Source organism: Colius striatus, chromosome 8 (genome assembly GCF_028858725.1).
Source record: "Colius striatus isolate bColStr4 chromosome 8, bColStr4.1.hap1, whole genome shotgun sequence".
Taxonomy (NCBI): Eukaryota; Metazoa; Chordata; class Aves; order Coliiformes; family Coliidae; genus Colius; species Colius striatus.
This window is the reverse complement of record NC_084766.1, coordinates 7,428,587-7,448,005: the sequence shown is the minus strand read 5'-3', so window position 1 is coordinate 7,448,005 and position 19,419 is coordinate 7,428,587. Positions and strand designations below refer to the sequence as shown.

At 36.6% G+C, this 19,419-nt stretch overlaps 1 protein-coding gene across 1 annotated transcript in view; it reads right to left on the bottom strand.

The window, feature by feature from the left end:
- Positions 1–19,419, bottom strand: part of NRG3 (neuregulin 3) — a 377,309-nt gene that overhangs the window by 13,562 nt on the left and 344,328 nt on the right. The window contains 3 exon segments of the mRNA XM_062000750.1: positions 648–775; positions 8,250–8,376; positions 12,847–12,949. Coding sequence (XP_061856734.1) covers positions 648–775; positions 8,250–8,376; positions 12,847–12,949 — 358 coding nt within the window.

The window sequence follows — 19,419 nt, the reverse complement described above, 5'->3', positions numbered from 1 at the left end:
CCATTCCACCAACACTATTTTTTACACCAGACTCAAGTTTGGTTTCTAGTCCTGCAGTAAAGCATCTGCACTCTTTAGCATTCAGAAAGGCTAGAAGCCCAATTCTGATCTAAATGCTATTCATTGATGAGTGAATTTCCTCTTTTTTGCCTCTTGAAAACAATCACCCAAACTTTTTGAAAATTGTTTCTCAAAGGCCACCATTTGTAAATAAATAGTCACTATTAATTTGAAGTATTGTTATAAGAAACAATGAGAAAGGCTGGAAAAGTTTGCAACCGTCTTTCTGCAGCAAGTCATTAACTTCGTGGTCATTGATATGGAAAGTCTTGTTTTTAATGGTTTCTCAAACTCCAGTTGTTTCATTCACTAGTCTGTGCCTACAGCTTGGATAGTGTGTTAGAATGGTTCCTGTAGCACTTCTACACAATGCAGATAAAACCAGTGAGCATTGTTATTGACTTTTATGTCTGCAGCTAAGAAAAAGCTTGAACATCTGCTTAATGAGTCAGTTGAGGCTCTACTGGTACCATACTATTCAGCATCTGTCCTAGTCATGGTGCACAATAATCTTGCACATGTATCACCAGTTCAACGACCTCTCTCGACAGCCTGCCAAATCTCGCAACAGACAGCTGTTTGCTTACCTATGTTGCTTGATGGGCTGAGTTCCTCTGTCAGGAGACAAGGCCTCTGTGAAAGACTGAGGGCTTGAAAAACTAGACTCCATAACTTTGTCCAGAACAGGCCCAGGATGCCTATCTGTTTTTGAATACTGTGGCACAGAGAATAAAATTAATTAATACACAAAAGGGAAAGTAGATTGTTGATGCTATTCAATCAGAATTCACGTCATCACGGGATAAGAAGTGCTCTAATGCATTTTAAATTTAGACATTGCAAGTAATATGTTCATTCACTGTTGTGTACATAGCAGAAAGTGCAAGTACTCATTATCCCCATTACCTTCTCCAAATTAAAATGCAGATATCTGCATTAGTAGCAAAATTACCAATTGATTTTTCCACAATGACAGGGACCACTGATTTCTTTGACTAAAAGCCTCTTTTTGCGGTGGTCCCTACAGAGGCTGAGATCACAAAACACATCTCAGAGGACTGTTGCCATCTTGCGTCCTTTAGTCATTTCCGACAAACAATGCTTTCATCAGCCTGCATGACAATGAAAACCGAACTGAAATAGCATTTGTATCATCTGATAAGGAAGAAAAACATTTTAATCCTATCTATAGAGCCAGACATCCCTTTTGAACAATTCTGAAACTTTTGACCTGTGAGGATTTGTGCTAGTAAGAACAGTGTAAACATAATTCTTGTGACAGTTGTAGGTGTAGGGCAATCCCTGGGCACGTAGTGACACAAAGGTCTGTAGCAGACACCAGACATAAACAAGAACACATTTCCTTCTTCTTGCTTTGTGATTCAACTGAAAATTCAGCAAAAAATGTGGCTCTGATCCTGAATGGAGTCAAAAAGTTGAAGTATAAAAAAAATTGACAACCAATGTTGTCAATTCTGCAATATCTCAGAGATATGGAATGTTAACTCACTTTTCCTCTCAGGTATGAAAAATATGGCACTTTGCATATTTTTTAATGCTGTATTACAGTGACCTGCACTAAACTTCATTGGTCTATTTTTATTTCATCCATTTCTTTCTGTACTGAGTTTGTATTGTCAGTACTAAATATCTAGATATCCACCCTATTTTTTCAATATACTAGTACGGGGGAAGCTAGTACATGATTAAATATTTTAGAAAGAAAATACAAATTAAAATAACTATTTTTAAAAATTACAGTGGTAAAAAAGGAAACAGTAGCATAAACACATTGTGGAGAAGACAGTAAGATATCTTTCAAAGTATAGTTCACCTTCATAATTATTTTGTTTAACAAAAGACCAACGACTTCTTAAAATACAGAATGATTTTCTGATTCTCTCTTATTCTTACCTACATTTCCCCAGACTTCAGCAAAATAAAGAAGGAAAGTCATATAAGATAACTTCCTAAAAAACAGGTTACATGCAATTTTGGTCCATCTACTCAGATTTCTTATGACCGATTTCTATAGATAAGATAAGAGAGCTTCAAATTTTTATGCAATGCCCTTCTCCCTCTTTTTATTGTGTGAAATACCCACATAAACAGGGTCGAAATCACTTTTTAGTTGCTTCTGAAGGCAAAACTAGGAGAGTAACAATATGCAAAATGTTGCTGCAAGCATGAAGTAAACACAAGTGAAAGAAAAAGAAACATATTCTACTCTTATATCTTTCAGTTACCACAATCTTAGCTGTCACCTGAAAATGCTGTAGATAAAATATTCAGATCTAAGTATGATTTCTAAGATACTTATGTTTGTGCAGGTTTTAAACTTTAATAGTTATCCTGCCAGCTGCAGGAATGAAACAGTCTTTGATTTCTAACCTGATTGAATCAATTTGAGCTATGTAAAGAATGGCTTGTTAGTGCCAGGAAGCTCCTTCTGTCCTTTTCTGTGTTGGCTCATGATACTAAATTGAAGGTCTGAATGGCTTTTAAGACCATATGAATTGAATCATGAAGACTCATCAGAGGTAAGCTGCACCTTTTGTTACATCCATGGTTAAAGTGGATGTGGGCTGGAAAGACAGTACACAGTTTTCACTCATTACAACTGAGGAATATCAGGACTCTCAGAAGCAGCTCTGATGCTGACTAGCAAACTATACTGAAGGTTCAAACCCAGCAACACCTTGCGCAGCCTGCAAAGGATATGTTTTCCCTTTAACTGAACATTTCTTGCTGTTTTCAGATACACCACTTACCATAACAGCTCTAACATTAACTACAATGAAAATGTGAATCGCAATTTAAACTGAGGAGGAGGTAGGAACATACAGACAGTTCAAACAACGTAATTGAGCTTATTTGGATGGATCAAATTACTCATATTGCTATTTTTAAATAGGTTTAAATATGGTTGGGTTTATTCTCCTTTATGAGTGCCACATCCCTTCTCTGAGATAATCTCTGGAGAAAATTATCTTCAGATTTCTGTGGGGAGTTTGCAGCAGTGTCAGTTGGTGCTCCCAGAAGAATGGTACAGTATTACTTCCCATCTGTATCCCAGTAGAGCCCATTCTGCTGCCTTCACAGCCTAGCTCTCACCTGGGCTGAACTCTGTGGAGCTGTTGTGAGTTGCTGAATGCTCAGCTGTGATGTAGAATAAACTGTGCAACAAAGGACTGTTCCAGGAGTTTGAAAGCATGACTGAAAGCTTATAGGTATTATTCATTTTTTTATGGTTTTATTGCCTTCTTACTTAATCATTTGTGCTTGTTTGAGCAATTACTGAGAAAAGCTGATGCATATGGCTAAATAAACTAAAGAATAATGGTTACATTTAAAAGCAATCAATCTTTCAGTTTTTCACAGTTTCATGGAGACAATCATCTGTTATGTAAAATTACTCAACTCTTTGACAATAAAATTCTACCCCCCACTAGTTAATGTTAAGGAGATAAGATATCAGCCTCTGTCACTGACCTACTCTACAATTGTGAGTATGCCTTGTACTCTTTATTCTAAAATGTAGGACCTATGGATAACAAATGCTACTCTAGTGCTACAAAATAGCTTGACACTGTTGTCCTAGTATTTTGCAAAACAAGGCATCCATTCCTCCTCCCAGCTTTTCTTAGCTCTTCCTCCTCAATAATTCTCCCAAAATAGTAATAATAAAAAGCACAGAAACATAAGTGGCATTGAAGAAGAAGAAGAAGAGAGGTGATGTGAGGATCTCATTTCAAAAAGGACAGAGAAGGCAGAGGAGTCAGCTTTAAATTATATTTAGAGAGGATGCCTCAAGGAAATAAAGAGCCAGTTATTTTTCTGGATGGGCTGACCTCACACAAAAGCCTGTCAGGTGGTATATTGAACACCCTTACAGATGTTCCCATACGCTATGTTTTGTTGCCAACACTAGCTCTAGACAGAAGTCAGTAAATTCAAATTTGTAATGTGACACAGAAGTGGGAAACTTGCTCTTGATCTTAGCTGATAAATCACATTGTAACTCAGGCAAAACCACACAGAAATCTTTTAAAATATTTAAGCATACCTGGTGATCAACATATATTAACTGCACGTCTATCAGAGTGTTTAAAAAGAAATTATTTCCTATTACTATCAGCAAAAGGACACAAGACATAGAAAAAGCATTTTTTCCTCTTGTTGTAAGACTACCAGAAACGTGGAGATAGTGTTTCCAAGTGAAAAGTGAAACTACACACTACAGCATGAAAAGCATATTAACCACCTCAGAGGGAGAGTGGTGGGGAATTAATAGATCCACTTAGTACCACAAGAGAAGGTGTTAAGATCCACAAAGGTGAAAAAGGCCACTTTAAACATCCACGTCAATTCTCAGAATCACTAAAGGAATGGAAAGGCTCAGCTATGGGGTTGGGTTTTTTTTCTGTTGCATGACACCTGTCACATTATGAGGATTTAAAGAAAGCCTCCAGTTAAGGTGGAAAAAGGAGTAGCACAACTAAGACTCATGAAGACTATATGATTGAACTACAAAAGACGAGGAGGGCCACAACCTTTCTTCTCACCCCTTGCACGGTGCATGAGTGGGCACAGAGTACTTTTCTCTCTACGAGGGGCAGCTGAGAATGACAATTTATGTCCTTTTGCCTATGAGGCCATAAAATTATTTGCTGCAAGTCAAATGTGGAGCACACTCTTGAAGATAATATAATTTCTCTGGGAAGGAGTATGTAATGCTAGGAAATCCTAAATTTCCTTAGGAATTAGGTGAAACAAATCAGAATCTCCTGTGTACCTCAAAAATCCTGCATTAAAAACTGGCACATCTATCTCTTCCTGGCTGATGAATTACAGCAAGATTACCAGTGCATTAATATCAAAGACAACAGGCTAGAAAACCTAGCAAGAAATTGTGTACCTATCTGAAAATATGTGAAAAGCAGAGAACTTGAAAGAGATTTAGAAGTACTAGGAGTTGTGTGCAGTTATTTATGAATCCTGCTTACAGTATATAGTATTTTTCATCTAATTTGTATCTCTAACAAAAGAATGGAATTGCTCCCAAGAGAAATAGATTTAGCACAGGTAAACACAACTACCAGCTGACAAAATCTAACCCTTCTTTTTTCACTTTACAGGATCACAACTGAGCAGCAGAAGAAAGTGGAGGAGATGTAATGAGTTTCACTGTGGGAAGAAAAAGCATATGATACTTCAAAATATCAATACAAACAAAAAGCTTTATTCCCTGCAATATAGCACATGACAGGGAGGCATCCATGTCTTGACTTTCATGCCTAACTCTCCTTGTGTTTTTCCACAGGGAAAGTAGTGGCCCTTGCAGGGGAGGTCCTGGGATGTGACAATTCTTCCTCATTTGTGTTTACCCTGCTGATTAAAGAGGGCCAAAACCCCAAAGACAGGAATTTCTTAACTTCTAACAAGCCTACATTGTTTCAGTTGGACAGCTACACGTTTCTGAATATCCTGTTGCTTAACTTGAATATTCACATCTGAAAGAGCAGTCCCGTGATATAGATATTTAATGAACTTAGAGGAATGGCCAAGACTTGAAATCCATCTCTTAAACACTGCCTTTTAAAATAAAGACTGCTGCACATTCAGAACATTTAACCTGTATCTGGCTGTCACAATCACACTACTGTAAAGAAGCTTTAATTGGCACAGAGGTGGGATATCATAGAGACCGAGGTCTGAAATCCTTTTTCTTCTGCAGAAATGCAAACAGTTGCAAGTATAATGAGTTAGGCTAGAATAAAATGCAAATTTATAATTAATTTTAATACTTGGTTCATAAAATTCAACGTGTAGTTTTCCTGTTAACAGCAAATTTGATACATCCATGTGGCTTCTATTATTAAAAAAAAAAGATTAAAAACTGGCTTTGAAAATAACTAAGGAAAAATAATTATTTTTCCTAAAGTCCTGTCAAGGGTAAAAAGGGAAAAAAGAACAGATGAGAAAAAGTGCTTTACTGAGATTGGCCAAGCTCTTTACAGGCACAAACCATTTGAAACACTATCTGAGTCTTGGAAAATAAGTAAAACCTCTTTCCAGAGTAACACAGCATTTGGAAAGATCCCTGTATCCTAAATATAGCAACATCCGAGTCAAAACATAATGGCCTTTTCAGAACAGACATTATTAGAAGAATCACCAAGAATAAGTAACCTTATGCAACTACTCTTAGGTCTGCACTAACGTATTTTTTTCTATCAAAGATGAAAATGCAGGGTGAAAAACCTGAAAGCATCACCAGATCCATTCAAAATAGACAGGAGAAAGCTATGAGAGAATCTTTTAGGGAAAGAGAGAAAGGTGACATAAAGGCATACAGTTTTTTTATGTAAGAGGAGCACTGGGAGTGGGAAAAGACATGTATTCTAGTATTATATAAACCAAAAAGCCAGATTGGAGGACTGGTCTTCAAAAAATACCCACCTTAATTTATTTATGTTTCTTCATTGGCTCCTGGAAATGAACTAAGATTTGACCATGTGATGGGAGCTGCAGATGGGAATTGCTGATAGATCAGATCCAGGCAGTGCTGGGCAGACAGCAGCACTCTTCTCCCTGCACCAGATACGCTCAGGGCAGATCTCTCTCTGATGAGGAGCCACTCAGCCATTCCTATGAAACACCATCCTAAAGTTCTTTTCTGCTGCCTCATCAATACCCTTTCCTCCCCCTCCAATCTGTCAACTTTTGTAAATATTTCATGAACTGCCTGCATGCATTCCTGCACAAAAATCTTGCTAACAATAGAAACCATTACTACCCTGCACCCTTACACTACATCCTGCACAAGGTCATTCTGTTCTTCTTCCTTAGTGTGTTTGCTCCCAAAGGGAAAATGCATTAATGGCAAAGAGAAAACAGCTGCCTGCAAGCAGCCACAAGAACAAGAAAATTGTGTGTTAATTACTAGCACAGATAATGCTAAGCTGAATGGCATTAAAAACTCAAAAGCGAATTTCGATTAAAATAATAAATAGTAATAATGGTTTTCAATCTCTAATATCTGGAATCTACAAACTGCTACTTCAGCCATTATGGCTATTGTTATGGGAAAAGAAAAAGACATAAGTAAAGCTTGTTGATGTGTCTCTCAGCTGCTCAGAAGACATCAAATAGTTCATCGTGATGATAGGTTGACAAAATACTGCATTGAATTGCAGTGAGAAAAAGGCAAAGAACATATTGTTAGTGCTAAGCAAGACCTACTTTATACATTAGAACAAAAGGATCACAAAAGCTCTTTACAACTAACCTTTGTTGACATCATTACAAGCTGACACTTCCAGCAGAGATTTTTTTAGGGGCGAGAAATTATATATGACTGAATGAACTGAAAGTGAAAGAACAAATTGCAGAAGGTACCCTGAACTGTGATTATGTCAACGTAGTGGAGTTACCTTCCTTCTTGTAATAGCATGTTCTTCCTGACTGCAGTGGTGCTCCTCTAAAACAGAACATCTAGTGAACAACTCCTCTGTCATAGCATGGAGGCACTCCTTATCTAAATTGGTTAAAAGGGCTTATACTTATTTCTACACTAATTGGATGTAAACCAGGAGTTGAGACATCTGTGGCTAAGTGGGCATGAGTGCTCACTTTTGCTAAATTCCACTGTTTTGATGTAATCTTGCCCTTTAAGCAAGGCTAAGATACTTTTTTTAGAAAGGCTTCAATACATCTTTTATGATTTTCTATTATGTTGCTGCCAGGATCTTCTTCAGTTGTTTCAAAGACTCCTGAGATAGCACTTGTATGTATGCACTTGTGTATGTCCAGGGGTTAGAGAATGACATGCATTGGCAAATGCCATACACCCAGGGCTAACTAAATCGGTTATCTTCAAGTTCCTTATTTCAAACAAGCTTTACATATTTTGTGCTTGTGAGACTTGTGATGTCCACCACTGGATGCAGAGCTAGGGGGCTCAGTGAGGTCTATTACATGAACAAAATCCATTGAAGTAACTTTAGAAAATAAAGAATCCCTGCTTGGTGTTTTCCATTAACAGGCCTGATAGAAAACATTTTATGAAAGATGTGAGAATTCTTGTTCCCATTGCTCAGATGCTAATAGCAACATGGTGATGTGCTTCCATCAGCAGCAGGAACTCAGCCAGGCTATTAAGTCTTGTAGCTGGCAGAATTACTTACATTTTGCAGCTGGACTCGGCTTTGTGCCACACACTCTGACTTTGCCATCATGCTGGAAGCATTTAGGCTGTAGGTTTTCCTGTTCTGTGTTTCTTTCAGCTGCTCATGGATTTGCTTGGTTTGTTTCCTGCAGAGAGAATAAAACTCATGTATGAAAGAGATCATTTGATCTTCTGCTATAGCCATGATATTTTTATAGCCATGAATCCCTTTTATTTAAAACTTCACAATATTAGATAAACCAGCTGAGCTAATTCACTCATGTCTCTCATTTCAATGCAGTGGTCATTTTCTTGCAAGGCTTAATATAGGAGAAAAAGAACTCTTGTGTTTAAAATATCTTCAATTCTCAGATTATTATAACAGCATGCTGGTTGTATTAGTGCAGAATTTTGTAAGAACATCTATTACATATTTAACAATAGCTCGCAAGTGGGCCTGAATATTAAAAAGCTATTTTGCTCTGATTTTAGCAAATGCAGCAGGCATTAGCCCCTGTTGTCTATAAAAAGTGTCAAAGAATCAAATATTTCTGTCATCTGATTAGACTTGACCTATAACCCAGCATCTTGTATAGATCAGCCTTTTTTTTTACATGCTTAAACCTGGAAAAAAACTTAAGTATAATATCTGAGGCTGTATTTGGACATATTATACAATGATCCACTGTCTCCACTGAGCTAGGAATACCACCAGTTGAATCACGTGCAATATTCAGGAGACAACTACACTACTAACCAAGGCTTTCTGTTTCTGCCACATTATATTGACAAACTGAGTTCTGAAGTTTTGTACATGATGGAGGATATGAGGCAGAGAACTTTCTTTTAAATATTTCCTTTATCTTCTACAAAGAGATATCTCAGCTGGGCAAAAACTGTAAGCAAAATAAATTCGAGGTCTTTTTTCCGTCTCTATTCTTTTGATAAGCTACACTGACTGAGACTATCAGTTCTAAATAATCACAAGAAATAACTCCACAATACTATCTTAATTCTTTCATTCCTTCTCTTCTTCCTTTTTCTTCCCAGCAGATGCACCTACACCCAGCAGGGAACCTACAAAGTCTCTGGAAACTGCCCAGCAAGGTCAAGGACTTTCCAGCAGCAGCACTTTGTTATGCCACCAGCAGCTTTTGGACAGCAATTGGTGTGGAGCCAAATTTCAGAAGGGAGTGATTTTGGGAAGGTGTCAGTAAGAAGGAAAGGAAATAGAGTCTTTCTGTAGTGAAATTTGAAATTTTTGCAAAGAAGCTTCAGCACCACTCTGAAAAATTTCTGGTGATTTTGCTGCTGAAAGCTTTGTGACATGGCCAAGTCTGATAGCATCTTGCTTGACTCAGGCCAATCAGTTTGACACTGAAATACTAAAGTAATTTTAACTTCTTTCAGTGGAGTCTGTGTCTAGTGCAGCAAAGCATCTGAAACCAGGAGAAAATTGCTTAAGTGTTCAAGGGGGGAACCTATGAGGAAGAACAAGTTCCCCTCCATATGAAAGCAAGCATTGAGAAATACCACAGTTCAGATATCCAGTTTCAATAATATAGTTTTTAATATATAAAGGTAAATATATGGGATCTCCTCTGATTTTCAGTCCCTTAGTTCTGATTCAGCACTGCATAATTTAAACATTTGCTTAAATTCATCAAGTCATAAGCACCTGCTTAGAAGTGTTTGCTACAGCACGTTTCCTGGACACAGGTCAAAAACTATAATAAATCTTGGAACTCTATAAGTATCATTTATGCTTTCTATTCATGTCCTATTTTGAAACAGCATGGCAAATGAAAAACAATGAATTTACATTGTAAGCATGTGAGTGGCATGTTTTGCGGACAGCTAGGAGCTCATAATTAGTAAGATTTATGAATATGAGTGAGAAAATAAAAACTTAGTAAACTTTCAAAATTCTTCCTTGGCCAAAACAACTGGCAAAGTCAATATCAGAGTAATATGAATAGATATATAATCTGAAGGATTACAGTGTCAAAAGAAATTAATTATTCAGTTGTTTCTAACATATCTTTTAAAAATATTTTTTAAATGAGAGTTTGCATGAATAACGATTTTCTGACCATCTCAATTACATACACTCAGGAAATAGCATGGTTATTCAAATGTCCTACTAGAAAGCCACCCACTTGGAGGTTGGTTATGGAATATACAGTCTTTGTTGATGACTGCGTTTGAATGGAGGCTTTATTATACAAAGTCTAAACAAGGAAAGCAGAATATGATGGCAGCATCAGACTTTGGGAATGTCTCCTATACAATGTTCATAGAATTTAATCATGAAAACAAACAAATTACAAATTTTTTGAACCCTAATTTGGATTTATTTAGAAAACTTGTTGTTTCTACAACAATTCTAAGGAAACTGGAAGATCCAGCTTCACTGCTTCAATCTTTAACATTGCAATTTAGATTTCCCAAGGTAATTTACTGAAACAATGTAATATTTTCATTTTATGTTCCTGCAATCTAACATTAAGTTTATGCATTTTCATTTTTACCAAACTATAGGATGTATAGTTCTAAACCTAGAAAACAGTAATCATTTGAAGTTGCTCACCAGTTAATATATACATTTAATAAGGTTTCTTTTCAAAACAAAGGAGCCTTATGTGTTCTACTCTAGAAATATTTGGCAATAATGGTGTTACTTCAGCAAGAAATAAGTCACCAGTCGCTTATAAAGGTCTAAGCCATAAAGAGCAGCCCATTACTGTACGCTCTCTGTGTTGTTTACAGCAATTCCTTGATTAGCTTGAAAGGAATAATTGGAAGGGCATAGTCTTTAATTATAGTTTTGAACCTCCTCTTTACTTTAAAGAAGGACTTCTAATTTAATGGTGCATAGGGAAGTGTACATTTCTAGCAGGAAACATCACATAATTGTCAGACCCAGTAAGTCAGGGCCAGTGTCTTCATGGAAACCTTTCTTAAAAGTGTGCCATTCAGGGTTTCTATACCTGTTAACAACATCTGAAATTTCTGATACATCAAATTAAACTCAAGGACTATCCTACATGAAGGAGGAATGCTTTGATAACCCTTAAGCATGATCAAGATATATCTGCCTGATGAAGAAGCTCCCGAAACTGTGTTGACTAAAAGCCAACATATGATAAGGGTTGAGGCACTTTATTTTTTTGTTTGTTTTCACACCTTGAAGACACTGGCCAATGTCACAGTAATGACAGTGTACTGTGAGGCTTCTATGCAACCCAGTCTATACCTCCTTATTTACTCTTTCAGACAGTTTGCCAGATGGAGCCACAGCCAGGGAGTTAGAGATTGATTGGTATCTCACCATTACTGTGTTTCATGTACTTGATAAGACTTCCTGCCTGAACAGTAAGTACTCATTTTCTCATTACTCTTCAAACTTCAGTTCCCAGAATCTGGCATAAACACACTTCAACTCTTCCTGGTAACTCTTAACTATTGCATTTGTAATGCAGATAAAACCTAAACCCCCATGCCTCCTGCTGGGATATGAAGCCCTGTTGTCTTGTGGATTTATCTTTGAAGTTGTATTTCTACTTGTTATTTTCAGACATAGCTCCTCCCACTACCTCATCAAAGTCATGATATTTTGAAGACTGTTCCAAAACAGCTCTCTACCACTCCCTACAACAGTGCAAAGTGGGCTTCTGTGATAAAACCCCTTAAAATAAAAAGTGGTCATCATCAGATTTTCTACTCATTAAAACAAATTCTAAAAAGGGAGTTTCAGATAAGTGTCCAATCTTCTAAATAGTACAGAACTTCACTTTTTTGATGCTAAGCCACCAGGACTAACCTCATGCAGGTACTATTTATATTGACACGTGTCTTTTCATTAACTCCAGCTGGAACAGGAATGAGGGATGACAACCATACAGAACATATTCAAAGATACAGTGGCACTGACAAGCATGTCATGTAATTTCTACAAGGTTTTTGCAACTCTAACTGCACACACAGCAATAAATATTATAAAATAATGTTTAGTTGGGAAGATAAAGAATAGAGGAGAAAGTATTTCACCTGAAACTAGTTTAGTACAGATGATTCCACTATACTTGGACAGTTCAATGTACTTGTGCATTATAGATATTCATTATACAACTACATAAGCAGTTTAGAACTACTAGCTACAGGTTAGAAGTATCTGTGGAACACATGTCTCTCTGTGCATTTCTAACTTTACTTGTATTCCTGACATACAAAACCAAAAGGGATGTTCAGGGATATGAAATAAAATGCAAAAAGGGAGATGGTATTTTTCAACTATTGTTTTCAAAAAGAGGAAAGTGATTATCACTGTAAAAAAAGTGATTATGACAGTAAAAGACATAAAGTTACTATTGTCAGAAAAAGAGAACTGGAAAGGACCCAATCTCTTCTTTCCTGATATCAGAAAATTGACACAAGACACATATTACTCCTGCTCACTCTTTTTTTTTAAATTTAGATAGTGTAACCCATGGAGAACTGTTCCAGTCTGTCCAGAGATAAAACGAGCTTCAAATAGAGGGAAAAAAAATGGAGAATAGCAAAACTGTAAAAAGGACAAAAGCTAAATAACAAACATGCTGAATGAAGGCTCTTACTTTGTCTTGAAGTAGAACGCTGCACAAAGCATGCCCACCACGACTATGCCAAAGGTGATACAGGAAATAGACAGCACCTGGCGCTGGTACACTTCTTCGCTCTCTGTGAACAGCAAAGGTGACAATTATGAAAGCATCAGAAAATAACACTTGCAAAACAAAGCGGATTTCAACACATCATGGTTTCACTAATGATGGAGAAATATGAGAGATTTGGAGGTGTGGGCTGGCCAGTTCCTCAACAGAACATACTTCTCTGAACCTCTTGTCTAGATAAAATTGGTGGCCTCCTAGGAATACATCCTCCAATACATGCAGAGAGATACATAACAATAAAAATCGAGACAGTTTAGTATTTTGTTTGCCTTCCATGCTGTCTCTCAGCTTGTTTTAGAAAGCTTATACTGTCAATAGTATAAAGAGCCTTACAACCATGGAGGCTTAAGGCAAGACCCATCAGAACTCTCACAAGGTCCCACAATATTCAGTATCTTTTTCAGCTACCCCAAAAATGTACAGTTTTTTTTTTTGCTTGGATGGTGGTTCCAACGCCTTACACCCATGTCATGCCTTCCACTTGAAGCTTATGTACAATATACCACAGTAAATAATTAATTTAATCAACTTGTATGGGACCTATGCTACAATGCACCAGATATCGCTTTCATGGGAGTCTATGTTTTAAAATGGAATTTCCTTAATGATTCTCATAATCTTCTAATTAATTTAAAAACAGGAACAGAATGAAAAAAATGCTAAGAAAACCAGAGAAGACATTAATTCATGACAGCAGACAGAAGCTGACAGGCAACTGGTGTTTCACACACTGAATTCAACAGCTCCTGAAGTGTTTTATTTTATGTTTATTCTTTCAGCTACTCTAGTCCAAAGGGCTGATATGCTAAACATTACTTTTCAAGCTCAGTTTCTCCAGATATGCAACATACAAACCAGTATTTTCATTCCTATATTTTAGGTAGAAAACCAACCCATAGGATTACCAAAGCACAGCACAAGCACTGTAGACTGACAAACTTACACGTCCTTTCTAGCTTGGAAATCTTCAGTGCAGACTCCCCATCAATATGAATACCAGACACATAAGTAAGTCCAAGTTCAGAAATCTCAGGTTTATAAGAAAATATTATATGAGAACATCAAGGTGAATCTAGTCAAATACTGACAAAAATCTACACATAACTGGAACTTCAAATACTGTCTGATGTTATAACGACTGAAGACTATGTACAGTATCCTAATCAATACTATTAATTAATCTAGAAAGAATATCACAGTGCCATTATTAAACATTTGGAATCTTAAATACAGTCATCTGTCCCTTGTAAAAGTCCCAGTCCCCTTTAACAATCTATTTAAAATAAAGCTACAAGTACCTAATCTTTATTTCTTAATTACCTCTTTACTTGTTCACTCAAAGAACAGATTCAGAAGGCATTTCTAAAATACTGCCTTAAAAATAAAGAGAAGCAAATATAGTAACTTGTGCTTTCTATGTGTCTAAAATATGGATGGAAAGCTTGCAATTCAATAGGAAATCCTGATAACATTGCAGTAAAACTGACTCCAGTAAAGCTTTAAGATCATTTCCTCATTGGCATATATAAGATTTGGATCTTGACAGTAAATCCTCATTGGCAATGAACTAAATGTTTGAGTGTTTCTTTTTTTTTTTTGTTTTGTTTTGTTTGGTTTTACTAGTCTATTTAAACACAATAATCCAACTCCCATTTCCACTGCATTACACAAAGGACTGATAGTACAGATTCTGAATTCTTATGTTGAGGCAGAACACAGTGCAAATAGTTAATGAATTCTTCAGTTCAACAACTGTTAATCTATTTTGCCTGAATATGAGAGGGAGCTGGGGCTCTTTAGCTTGGAGAAGAGGAGACTGAGGGGTGACCTCATTCATATTTAAAAGTATGTAAAGGGTGGGTGTCAGGAGGATGGAGCCAGGCTGCTCTCAGTGATGGCCAATGATAGGACAAGGCGCAATCGTTACAAGCTGGAATAGAAGAGGTTTCAAAGAAATACAAGGAAGAATTTCTTCCCTGTTCAGGTAAAGGAGCGCTGGAACGGGCTGCCCAGATGGGTTGTGGAGTCTCATTCTCTGGAGACATTCAAAACCCACCTGAATGAGTTCTTGTGTGACTTGCTCTAGGTGGTCCTGCTCTGGCAGAGGGGTTGGACAGGATGATCTTTCAAGGTCCCTTCCAACCCTTAAGATTCTGTGATTCTATGATACTGCCTAAGACCACAACTAAAACACACATACTTATGAACTGTAATTTCACTCAAACATTGCATACAATTAAAAACAAACCCCAAACCAATTTGATTTAATGTGGGTAAACAGGCTTAATTTTGCTTCTATTTTTTTCTTTTGGTTACTCAGTTCTCTTTTCTGAGAAACGATGAATTTAATGCAGCTGTCAGTCCTGAATAGCTATCACTGTCTTCTTAAAGATGCTTTAGAATATGTCTTACCAAGAGAAAAGCAATTCAGAGATCGGACAATATTAACTTGCTCTAACAACTATGTGAAGATTTAAGTCTTTTATGCAATCAAGCTTAATCCCTGCCACTAGCTTTCAACACATGCTGATCAATGCTTTCTGTCATTTTTGTTTATTCTGTATAGTACATATTGAAAGAACTACTTACTAACTTGCCTCCATTTCTTAAAATACACTTGTGTTCATTTGTTTTTATATCCTTTAAATGTTTATTTACGCATTATCCACAGTGTTTGTCTCCAACATCTTAAATTATGGTCAGTTAAGCATCTTTTTCCATTCTCTAATCTTCCACATTAGCTTTTTTTTAAAAAAAAACACCTCCTTACAGATAGAAACAAAAGCTCTCTCTCCAAACTTTGAAGGTCTCCTCATTGTTGCCTTGATTTAACTTCACTATTGTTCTAAGCACGTAGAGCACAGATGAGATCCTGTCTAGCTCAGGTGTATGGAATAGGGCACTTAAATAAGGCAGAAGGCTATAGCTAAGTACTGCAAAACACTTTTCCTCTCACACAACAGAAAGCTGTAGAAATTCAACATGTAGAAAAGAGAAGAACTGAAAATTCCTTCTCCTTAGCTGAAGATGTGCATCCATGTATTTACATACTGAAACTTCCCAACGTAATCTAAGGTATGACTGAAATTATGATAAGTCTCTGTTTTATGCATTTATTCATATATTCCTTGTGAAGTAAATCACCTTAATTACATTCTATTGAAATAAATACTCTAGGGAGAGGATTCCTCATTTAATGAGCAGCTAAGAAACTGAGCTAAAAATTAAAATATAAACTGTCACAGATATTCCTGGATAATCCTGCTGAGAAGACTAAAGAACGTGAATTCCACCAACTATCCAAATTATACGGAATACACAACTTATGTCTGACCTAGGTGGACTTACTTTGACGGGGGGGTTGGACTAGATGATCTCTAAAGGTCCCTTCCAACCCCTACCACCCTATGATTCTACCAACAGGAAACAACCAGAGACCACAGTGCTGAAAACCAGCACAGTAAACTGCATAGATGAAGGCTATTTTGTTTAACAAAAACTAAGGAAATAAAGATCTTCCCAGAATATAAAGACAAGACAAACTCACATGGGAAAGAAAGCCTGTTGAAAGGATGGGTTCCCACAGACAACACCTCATTAACTGTGTGTCTAGACCATTTTTATTTATATTATTGAGTCTTCCTTATTTTCATTCCTGCTCCAAAATTCTGTCTCCCTTCACCTTTGTCATGCCACCCCACTGAATGTAAACTTCTTGTGCCTTAAGTGCTCCCTTTTCCAAGCTTATCTCACACATTTCCTATCATGATGAAACAGAAAATTATTACTGATGACCCATGGAAGCAAAGTTTCTTTCAGCACTCACATCATAGTAAAATTTCATCTCTGTTACACATCATATTCCAGGTACTAGGGTTTTGAGGTCTTTTATTCTCTTGCGCTTTAAAATTTACTCTTAAAGGCTGTCATGTCTCCTGTCTCCATGTGGGAAAAAAAAACTCTGAAGCATACACATATGTCTTTAGAAGGTGAAAAAGTGTAGGGGTAAACACATTTTTCTCATGACGGTTACTTCTAAAGGATATGGTAGTTTTGTTGCATAAATAAACTGAAAGTTGCCTCTTCTGTGTGACTTTATTATAAAAGGAAGAACATTGGTGCAAGGTCCCTGAGAAACAATCATGTGTTTCTAACCATATTACTGCAAAAACAAAAATAGATTAGATCATTAAAACAGATTATGTTAGACTGTCTTAGCATCGAAATCCACAATGTCACTACCAGACATAATCACTGGATCTTCTAGTTCTACGGTCTATTCTCTGAATTCATTGAAATATCATTGAAAAGAATTTCAAATATGAAGAACAGCATTTGTGCATGTGGCCTCAACAAAATGACAACAAACCAAAAATAGTAGCTTTCCTCCTTGAAGAAAATCTCAGTATGCTCACAAGCATCACAGAACATAATTACTGAATATTCAAACAGAGCCAAGTGAGAAATTACATTTACCATATGAATGCATCACTTACGCTCTGCTCTATAAAGAAAAAAGTACCAATAATTCTGCAGATTAATTTTTCTGTTGTTTTTTTCCTCCTAGCCCAAACAACCCCATACACTCTAACAGTATTTTCTTACCTTCCTCACTCCCTTCTTCAAAAATAGATCTGTTCTGCATTGCTCCAACTAACAACATGCTATAGACTAAAGATAAAAAGTCCAGTATTTTGTCATATATGTATGACAAACAATTGTTTTCCATGTGCTTTCTCCCATCCACTAATGTCAATACAAACTTTATGAAAACAATTCTATGGCTTATTTTTCACTAGAATAATCAATCCAGAGATGTTGTTCCTCACCTTTTTCTCACTTGCTGCCTTTTATGAGTTAACAGAGTAAGTGTGGCCTGATGGATAGAAAATACAAACAGCTTTTATAGGCTTTCTTTCTGTCGTCATGCAAAAACTAAGCCAGGCAGATGCAGTAAAGTGGGCCCTATCACCTCTGCTGTAACCTCACTGCCACATACTTTTTTTTAATTCCCTTCATTCCCTGCCTGTGCATTTTCTGACACACCTCTTAGCATCTCACCTTGTATTGGAATGTCCTGCAGATCCAGAACCTTGCTAGTGAGGTGAACCTCATTAGTATCATTTGCCATTTATACTCCTATACCATAAAGTCCCATATACAACAACAGATGATGACTACATGGAAATCCCATACACTCTGTCAAGATTTCCAGTGAGATACAGATTTCCATAAGCTGAAAGGCAAGGGAGCAGTTAAAGCATGTTTCTCAGTATACTTAGATCTGTGTGTGACAAGTACTGGACTATATAAGGCATTCTAAATTTGATTCATGAAGAGAATAAAAAAAGCTAGCATGTTCCACAAAATCTGTGATTGCCCCAGCATCAGACTTCCAACAGTCCCAAGAGTTTTCTCTGTTCTTTCACTTGCAAAAACCTACCATGTGGGTTCACTGCCATATGCTGTAGCTTGTGCTAAAGTAGAAGGATTTAACAGTTGAAATGCTACAAACCCCAGTTCATAAACTTCTTCTTTGACCTTGTGTAATATAAGACCCTTGCTCTTTCTGTAACCACAAGGATAATATTGTCTCTTTCATTTCAGTGATGAACATGGTAAAATTTAATATAAACATATTAACATCTAAAGGAATGAAGCCCAGGCACATAGATGAAATAGATAAATCTCCCCCAGACAATTCTGTTCCAACATCTTTAAGAGCATACACGTTACTTCACATAAAATATCATGTTTTATTTTAATTTTTAGCTACCTTTATAATAGATTGAGTTTTCTTCTTTAAACTCTTGTTTGTCTGGGTGGAATTTCACTTTTAAAAGGGCTTCAAAACACTTAGGTTCACAAATTACGAACAGAAGTTTGTATCTGCTATCATTTACAGAAAGGGCAGAGTCAAGGTTAATTGCACCAATTCACATTTCAAAGTGGAATAAGAGCAAGCTGCCTTCTGTTGGCAAAGGTTCATAAAGCATTTCATAGTTTTGATAGTGACTCTCTCTTGGGAAGAACCGTTCGATGATTCTGATTGGAACAAAGACTAACAAAATACATTTTCTTCCACTTGTAGAAGGTCCACAGCAGAAGGAGCTTAATGAGAGCAAAGTGAAATAGATGTTTTACATTATCTATTATAACTTCATGATACTATACATTGTTTGGGTATTGGTTTTTTACACTTGGGAGATTGCTTTCTGCATACACTACAAGCTAAAAGAAAGGGATAAGTGTTCAACCTGTTGGACTTATTTTGAGCACTTGGTTCTGCAGTATTAATGCTGCATTAGCACTAGTTTTGCATGGAATATTAAATATGAAACAATGAGTTCAGTAGAATGTTATAGACCCATCATAAAAAGAGACGCAAAGGTATATGCACTGACCCTGAGCTTTCAACCGCCTCTTTTATATTGGTGAGTGAAAGGTGAAATCTCATTCAAAAATTAATGAACAAAA